Source organism: Asparagus officinalis, chromosome 4 (genome assembly GCF_001876935.1).
Source record: "Asparagus officinalis chromosome 4, Aspof.V1, whole genome shotgun sequence".
NCBI lineage: Eukaryota > Viridiplantae > Streptophyta > Magnoliopsida > Asparagales > Asparagaceae > Asparagus > Asparagus officinalis.
Genome location: NC_033797.1, coordinates 145,996,139 through 146,005,355, shown reverse-complemented (window position 1 = coordinate 146,005,355; position 9,217 = coordinate 145,996,139). Strand labels below are relative to the sequence as shown.

At 41.7% G+C, this 9,217-nt stretch overlaps 1 protein-coding gene across 4 annotated transcripts; it reads right to left on the bottom strand.

Moving 5' to 3' along the window:
• Positions 2,491-8,828, bottom strand: LOC109839665 (probable methyltransferase PMT17). 4 transcript variants are annotated; one of them, XM_020408186.1, is made up of 6 exons: positions 8,694-8,828; positions 7,128-7,859; positions 6,578-6,788; positions 5,868-6,153; positions 3,313-3,780; positions 2,491-2,999 (listed from the first exon to the last, which is right to left on the bottom strand). In XM_020408186.1, the coding sequence occupies exons 2-6, from the start codon at positions 7,848-7,850 to the stop codon at positions 2,774-2,776; spliced, it is 1,914 nt and encodes a 637-aa protein (XP_020263775.1). In that variant the 5' UTR covers positions 7,851-7,859; positions 8,694-8,828; the 3' UTR covers positions 2,491-2,773. The 4 variants fall into 4 exon arrangements, with proteins under 4 accessions (XP_020263775.1, XP_020263774.1, XP_020263773.1 ...); XM_020408185.1 differs by lacking the exon at positions 8,694-8,828 and adding an exon at positions 8,101-8,242; XM_020408184.1 differs by lacking the exon at positions 8,694-8,828 and adding an exon at positions 7,953-8,241.

The following is a 9,217-nucleotide window of genomic DNA, read 5'->3' as shown; positions in this document are numbered from 1 at the left end:
TATATAGTATGATTATTGTGAGTGATCTCGAGGGTCCAATGTAAAGATTTTTAGGACATTAATAAAACCCCCCTACTCATTGTCTTAACATTGTTAATGTTTCACATTAAAAGGAAAAAAAATTATTAATCTTTATTATTTTCACTAACCTGGACATCTTTTATGGTGGCGTTTGTAGAGATCTGTTGACGGAGTTTGGCCTTTCAGAGAGGCATGTTGCGATTGTTGAGTGCCTGTGGGCAAAGCACACCCATGATTTCTTATTGGCCACGCCTATTGAGGGATTGGGACAGCATATGACTCCAGGGGAGTACTAGGCCATCCTCAGGTACATGTTGTTGGTTCCTTTGTTCGTGGAGGGGACAATGTGTCCAGTTTGTCGTAGAACGCAGATGGATGCTTTTGGAGAGCATGCCATCTACTGTCAGAAGCAGCCGGGGTTCAAGTACAGACGCGACTTAGTCAGAGATGTCTTGTATGATATCCTCCAAAGAGCAGGGATCCCATCAAAGAAGGAAGCGCCGGTCAACTTTCCCACTCCTCCTGGAGAGGCTAGGAGCACACTTGTGTTGATCTTACAGGGGTGTCTCCGTTGTTGGTGTTTGGTAATGAAGATTTCAAGGTTGGGCATGCAGCGGATAGAGAAGCAGAGGCAAAGGTGGGCAAACATGATCAAGCTTGCAAGGACAACCACCACAGCTTCATCCCATTCGCTTTCGATACGTTTGGTTTCCTTGCCGCTGATGCGGTGGAGTTCCTCAGGAGGGTACAAAAATTCATGAATAAGAATATGGCGACAACAAGGTCTGCTGATTACGTGTTTCGTAGGTTGGGTTTTGCAATTCAGAAAGGATTAGCGGCGCAGCTTGTTGCCCGCTTGTCATCATCACGTGTAATATTTAGCAAATAAATTTTTAGAATTTGGTTAAAAAAACAAAAACAAAAACAAAAAAACAAACAAAAAAGGCTGATTCTGTAGTCTGCGGCTTAAATCTCCTATGCATCTTAGGGCCTGTTTGTTTGCACGGAAGTAATTGTGAAGTAGCTGAAGTAAAAGAAGTAGAGGCTACTTCTGCTACTTCCAAGCAAAAAAGTGTGTTTGGTTCTCTGAAAAACTTACTTCCAATACTTCCCTAAATGCTTATGTGGCGCCTACGTGTCATCCTTACTTCCAAAATATTTTTCCAATCCTCAATACTCAGAAGTAGCTCGGAAGTAGTTGAAATGCATATTAATTATGACATAAATAATTTTTTTTATTAATATTTCCTTTATTAGTTACTTCTAACAACTTTTCATTAATAAAATTACTTCCTAATAATATTTCCAAATGTTATTCAAACAAAAAAAGTAAATGAAGAGGAAGAAGATCTACTTCCATTACTTCTAAAAATATATGAAACAAACAAAATAAAATGCTATTTCCACTACTTCCTACTTCATAGCTTTGAAAGTTACTTCTATAACCTACTTCTTACTTCTAATACTTCCATTATCCAAACGGGCCCTAAGTGAGAACTTCATAGTATACAAATTGGAAGTCTCAAAGGGGAACGCATAGTTGAACGACTATCACTATAGGAAATACTTCTAATTTACTGCTGTTAATGAAATCATTAACTTCGAAAAACTTCATCTCTTATCTATCAATTGGTACAAGGAGACACATTATTAGCAAAAGTGGGAAACCGTACTATCAAGAACATTGGAAGCTCAGGGATCCTTTTCCAGTCTTTGGAGGTTAAATTTGACCGTTGTTTTGTCCCCCCAAGGCGAAGGAGAATACTGGTGGTCAACACGAACACTAGCATTACCATTGATGACGACACGTTTGCCTCGGTGCGTATTTTTTTAGGCATAAAGTAGTCGTCCCACTAAACTTCGTCAATCATGCTTTCCAAGGGATAAACCTATCGGTACGAAGAGGCGCAAGTAAGACAACACAAATATCTTGACCTGCCCGCTTTCGTCTCGGAAAGATCTCCTCCAAATCTTCATAGTGGCCTCAATTAAAAGTAAAATGTAGGCCCCAACTTTCTTATCTTCTCTAACTAAAAACGAGGAAAATTTTGATGTAATAGGAGTGGGACACCTCATCTGTCTCATATTTTGTGTCCCTGTAGCAAAGCCCAAAAACGAGGGAAAAGCAAAATCGAGCAAAAAAGTATCCCAACAGGTATCCTATGACTTGCACACCTAAGCGCACCTCAAGAATATAATTTCACCAGGAGCCAAAAAAGATTGATCAGCCAAATGCATGAAAGATCGGGGTAATAGTATTCTACACCTCCCACAATCAAAACACTACGCCGATTAAAATAATGACCTTGAGGCAATTAATAGAGGTGTTTTACCTAAAGATTAATATCCCTTGACCCCAAATAGGAGGACAGCTCACATATCCCTGGACCCCAATTTGGGGTCCCTGTTACTTGAAATTAAATCGACCCGTGGGTCTCATCGGTTATAATAATAGTTAAAGTCATTCCATAGTTACCAAAAAACACAATGTTTGCATCAAGGGGAAAAATCAGCAGTCCTTGCACTCAACTCTCAACAATCACTCACCCAAAAAAAAAAAAAAACAACCGTTGCTTTGATCAAGATCCTAACTCTACTAACAGGGTTTCAGGAAAGAAAAAAAAAGGATACCTAAAAGAAACGAACGAGACTAGGATTGGCAACATTCTTAATTAATTTTACAGATTTGCATAGAAACTAACCCCGTGAAGATCATATCCTCTGTTAGAAAAGAAATAAAAATTCGATCAAATCAGTTCCCTTGAGAGGGCTCGCCGGTCCAGTAGGTCTTGGTCGCGACGAGGATCTTCTCAGGATTGAAGGGCCCGCTCTCATGATCGCTGACATGACCTTTCCATCTCATTCCGTCCATCGCCTCCTTGATCTTGGTGAGCGCGTCCACCGTGTCTCGGAATATCACAGTCCCTTCCGGCCTCAATATCCGATCCATTTCTAGCAGGATGTGCACCACGTCACACCTGAAACAACAATTTCCATTTTAGTACTGAGGCCTTTCGTTTTGAAATTTTTTTTTTTTTTCCGACTCGGTTCTACATTTTAGAGGCTGAAGTTTGTCATGATCACTAACCTGACATATTACGAGCACATACATACTTCATCCTATTTTCTAGCTGAAATTTACATCGGTCATAATCTTAACTTCATGATAGTTTGCATTTTGTTCTAATTAATAGGGATAGAAAGACACTTCCGTCTTTGTCATTTTATCTTCAATTAAAAGATAAAAAATACTCGCGTGTTAAAACACGTACAATAGAACAAAGCTTATACCTGTCTTGGTAGAGGCTGAAAAGACCGTCGGCGTGGATAAGGTCGTAGGTTCTCGGATACGTCGAGACCGCTTCACACCAGTCTTGGTAGGTTCCGATGAACCCTCGCTCGTAAATGACACCGAGAGTGTTACGCTCCGAATGAGATGGGACCACGTTCATCACCCAAACCGGGAACTTAATGAGAGCTGCAGCAAACCCACCCAGGTTGGCGTTCATGTCCATCACGTTCCTGTACCTACCCTGAGTAAGCCCGGGGACGATCCTCTTGTAGTGTGAGATCCTCTCTTTCCACAGATTGTTGTCATCTTCGAACGTCTTGGCATCTACTCCTCGGATCGTACCCATGCTTATTCTTGGCGGCGTAGCGAATGCCCTCTCTGGCCACTTCCTGACCGCCCCCCCGGCGACCTCTTCTTCACTGTTTACCTCTGGTAATGGAGTTATGCACGCTTCCATTTTCGTGTACCTGCAGGATATATACATACGGTAAGCAATGCAACAGTAAGAAACCTCGACTCCTGGAACTGTTTCGTTCGTGCATTTGCTTGGGTGTGCGGTGGTTGTGGCCGTCGGGGGGCCTGGTTGTAATTAATTTCACATGCATAGGCCTCCTGAAGTTCTCTGTTTTGCACTTGTTACCACCTCTGTAGTTTCATTGCCGCAGATGGAACCCTGTTCTAATTTTTCTTTTTTCTTTTGACTCTTTTTTACTCTGGGTGAAATTTTGGTGGATGTTGTCCCTGGGTAGAATTAGTGATTACATCTGAACGTAAAAGGGTCAAAACTTTTTCCTTTTCAGGACTACTCAGAGCGTCTATCTACAACAATGAAAATGGACGGGCAGTAAGTTCAAAACAACGATAGTACAGTGGGTGTCCAATTGACCGAAATCTATATTTATGTTTCAGTACATACAAATTGAAGTGAGGAAGAAATTAAAACAATAAATAGAGCTATAATATAACATCGTCAAAGAGTACAAATGCAGAGTAAGAGGAAGCATGAGGAACAAAAAGATTCAGGATTGAGTCCTGAAGGGTACACGCAGGCTCTACGTATTTCGCTTTCGGGTTTTTTACCCTTTAGGGAACTACAGATTAAGTTACAATATTTCGAGTAGAAGTTACTGAGATTTTCAAGAACAAGTAACGAACTTCTGTGTGCTTCAATGATCAAGAATAGATTTCTACTTTTGACAAGCTAGCAAGTTGCCCACCGGAGTAGATAATACGATTCGGTAAAGGAACGAGTGCTGAGGTAAAAGTTGAAACTATTTCGATTACCCATAAAATGTTTTACTGAGAAAATGTAACATATGTATGCAACCAGGGGCGTAGCCAGGAAATTTTTTTGCCCTGGGCGAAAAATAAAGGGTTTCGGAGATGATGCAGTGAGGGAGTCGGAGATGATGCAGTCAGGATTTCAGTCGACAATGATGGGCTCGAGGAGAGGGCGGAAGAGGCAGAGGGAGCCGATGATGGGCTCGAGGAGAGGGCGGAAGAGGCGGAGGGAGCCGGTGAAGGTGTCGAAGAGGGAGGAGGGGATGGAGGAGAGATTCTCTTTGCCGAGGGGGAGGTGGGTCTTGTCGGGGGAGGGGACGGGGACAGTGACGATTGAGAGATTGGGGGAGGAGGTGAGGACGGTGGCGGCATTGGCGGGAGTGGTGACGAGGGTCGCGCGGACGCCGCAGGAGGAGAAAATGACGGCCATGTCGACCATCGGGATGAAGTGGCCTGGACTCATTAAGGGGAAGAAGAGGATGAGGAGGGGTTTCTCGGAATTTGAAGCCATAGTTAGACCGCATGATTATAAATCAAACCAGTTTAAAGATTTTTGTATGTTGTCCATACTTAATAGAAGAACAAGTAAAGATTTAAATCCTGCAGTCTAAAGATTTTATGGACAACATACAAAAACCTTAATGGGGGTATTATATATGTTAACTTTCTTGCCCTGGGCAGCTGCCCAGGGCAAGCTCTATGTGGCTCCGCCACTGTATGCAACCTAAAGTCACATGGAAATGGGTACGGGTACGGGTGTCGGAATTTGTAAGGGTACGGGACATGGGAAATTGTAAAAGGTACGATATAGAAACACGACTATATAAATAATTAGCCGGTACATATATTATGTATTAAAATTAAACATTTACATGAGATCAATATTGTTTTTTACTTACATGTTATGAAAATTAAAATTAATATAATATATTTATGTTTATTTATTGTGTGGATATAAATTGAAAAACCATCATTTTTGAACAAGACACCAAAATGTTCCTTTAAAGTAATAGATCGAAATCTAATCTCTGTCTAACGAGTTTTAAGAAGCGGATGTGAAGTGCAGGATATGCGTTCAAATAATGTATGAGAAGTGTTTAACTTAATATATATATTGAGTAGGTGAGTGCATGACTGAATAAATGTATTCATGTACGCAAGGAGGGTCTGAGGAGTTTGGGTTATGGATATTGGTACGGGTATGTGCCGGATACACGTACGACTTTAGTTAGGAGTACCCAGGTAACATAGTATGCAAGAGATGTCATCTTACCAGGCAGAATCAGCATTGTTGCTCCTGCACATGCGATCCTGTATGCTCTGAGAGCATTCAACGTGGTTTATAGGTTTCTGAAAAATAGCAAGATCTCCCTTTTCAATAACCTTCTTCCAGCATAGGCTCTTTGCTGCCTCTTCAATACCGTCTTGTTCTTGTTTCAGATCTTCTTGGGTTCTCTCCCAACCTTTGTAATACTTCTTCCAGTGGATCGGAGGACCAGAAAGAATCCAGTATCCTCCCGGTCTCAAAACTCTATCGACTTCAGTAAGGTACAAGGCATCTGAAAGATTAATGATTTTGAATAAAGTTATTCCAACTTAAATTTAAAAAACATGGGAGGGAAAAACAAGATGATAAGTAAACTGAACATCTTGAGCCTAGCCTATCTGATCAAAGGAGTATCTGCTATGACATACAATTCTCAGGCTTAAAGACTCGCGAAAACTAACAAAAAGGCAAAACAAAGAAAAATGCAAAGAATCCAATGTATGGACCTGCACCCATCCGTTAAGAAACCATGTACGTGGATTTCATTCGACACCAGGGAAATGATGGAGATACGGCATTCTAGAGAGGACATTAGATGATTTAAGTCACCCAAAAAACTGAAATACGTAGGTTCTTTGAAATTTGAGAGTTAAGATAATGCACCAGAGTTCGGCTCCTAAGGGGTCATAATGACATTGAAAGATTTGTTTGCTTACTATATGCTGCCCATGGAATCAAGCACCGTGAGCAATGAGCCATATCAAAAGCTCTAGCCGGATATGGAATCCTCTGTGTTGCCATTATACCGATCATCGCAGGAACTCCCCTCTCCAATGCAAACTGCACCTGAGCCTCATGTGTGTCTCTTGGTGCGAATGACATCGCCAAAATGTCCCTCTTCAACAAATAAGCTCCCCAACTCGCAACCTTCAGAGATTCAAACGCATAAACATGTTAAACAAAATTTAAATTTGTAATTAAACCTAGGATTAATTACGTTCAGGTACCCGGAGGTAGAGTCTGCGCATCAACTCTGGTAACCTTGTGAGATTACTCATTTGTAGTTAATTATGTGGCTAACCCTAGAGTCTGTTTACCTTTTCCCTTCCTTTACAATCGAGGGTTACCCGTGCAAAAACAATCGAGGGTTACTCGTGTAGATACGCAGACTGTTCACTCGTTGACGCGTAACTACAACGTACTTTATGGTATTTGAATGTAGTTAAAACCTAAAAAAGAAAGCATTCGGCGTGAGGAATGTCTCACCCCGCATCCAGTGTCAACAGCGGTTCTGATGCTCCCGTCAGTCAACGGGATAAGCGCGTTAATGTCGTCGATATAGGCATCAGCACCCCGAGGGAACATCGTGCCACCCCCAGGGAACCGAAACCGGTCACCCTCTACCTGTATCCAATTCTGAATAGCCTTCTCAACGCTGAGCTCCTTGTGAGGGATGTTATCGTACCAAGCGTAGTCTCTGCTCTGAGGCCACTTAAAAGGGCTCTTATACTTCGGGGGAGCAGGAATCAGGCATCGAATCGTCTCATCATCGCCCGGGCAATGCCTTTCTCTATATACCAACATGTTCCTATCGAACCTCCGCCCCCTCGTCGTGTCCTGGCAAGGGGTATACTCGCTGAAATTCATCGCACAAGCCGGGAAGCCTTGGCCCGACGAGACGATGGGGGTGTCGTTGACATTGAGCTGGTGATGGGCTTGGAAGTCGAGAGCCACGTTGTTGTCGGGCGATACGGACCCGGGATCGATACCGGAAGATCCGGTGTCGGGCTGGGAGGTGGCTACATTGTCGCAATCAACTTTGTTAGATAAGTTTGAATTTGGGTCGGGTTTGGGGATGGTGTTGTTTTGCCAGGAACCGAGAACGTAGAAGAGGACGCAGAGGCCGCTAACCCCAAAAACGTAAGTGAGGCGCTTCTTTCGGTTCTCCAGTTGGTGGAGCTTCGGAGATCCACCATGGTCTTTGGCCATTTTAATTACCTGAAACAAACAAAGCAAAGCAAACGGCGCGGGAATCAGAACAGAGGAAGGAGCTCCGCGATCGTGTATGTCATCGATTACAACCGTACGCACATAATAAACTGAACTTAGTTAGTCAGTAGCATCAAATTACGATTACCGTTTATCCGTTCCAACAACTAGATATCTCGAATCAAAACTTCCGACGCAATAATAACATAAAGGGTGGGGAAAAAAGAAGAAGGAGAGGATGAGAACGCACACCGACTGAAACCGTTCTTATCCAAATGTGGGTTTTGAAAAATAACAAGGAGACTTGATTACCCCTCCATCCAAATATGGGTTTTGAAAGAGGAGGCAGAAGCGAGAGGGACAGGGATAAAAAGCACACTAAAAATAACGGGGTCCATCAAAATGTCTGTTGCGTACGAAAGGGAACAGGGATTGGATTGGATTGGATTGCACATCAAATGATTAAGAGTCATCTAGTGCTTCAGGGAGGAGGAATACACTCCCTCTCCCTCTCTCTCTCTCTCTCTCTCTCTTCTCTCGGGGTGAAGGGTCTCTGTCCAAAGCTAAACTCCAAGCAAATTTCATTTAATAAACGTTTTTCATCTCAAAAATCACCATCTGAAAATTACACTGACAGGACGTAGAAAAAGCAATTTACACTAATATATACATATTCATCTCCCAAAGGGTGATAAAAGACAAGAAGACCAATGGCAGAGGAAAGGAATTGAAAAAAAGGCAATCGGCGCGCATGGGCAACCACTAAAGAAGCCATTAAACAAATTAAAAACTAGAAGGGAGAAAGAAAAAAAAAAACCCATCAGAGACTACAAACAGATGTACCTGTTCAGGCTTCAATCTTGAATCTTCTTCGCTTCTATTATATTAAATTAAAAAAATACTAGTATTAGCAAGCTCCTGTGTAAAGTGGTTGTGTTGGGCTTTTGGAGGAAGATTCAGAACTATAAAATTCCATCTTTATCTTTGTTTTCTATGTCTATTTTCCCCCTTTTATTATTGTTGTTCTTATTTTTTGTGAATAATTTGGTGGTCGGGAAAAGGTTAGGATTTGGTCTAAAGTGGCAAGTGACAGGAGTCTGGGAGAGAGGAAAATTAGGAGTTGGATTAGCCTTGAGCTTCTCTCCCTTCCAACTGATAAGTTGTTACCTCAAATTTAGTTATTTCTGATTATTTATAGGATTTTTATTCTTATTATCTTGGTATTTCTGGATTTTGAAAAGCCAACAGCTTCAGAAGTAGAAATTAATTTTGAAGTACCGATGACATGTTTGGTAATCTTTTATTACTAAATAAATCTCTCTCTAATCTGAAAAAAAAGGAATTAAAACTAATATGGGTAAATAAAA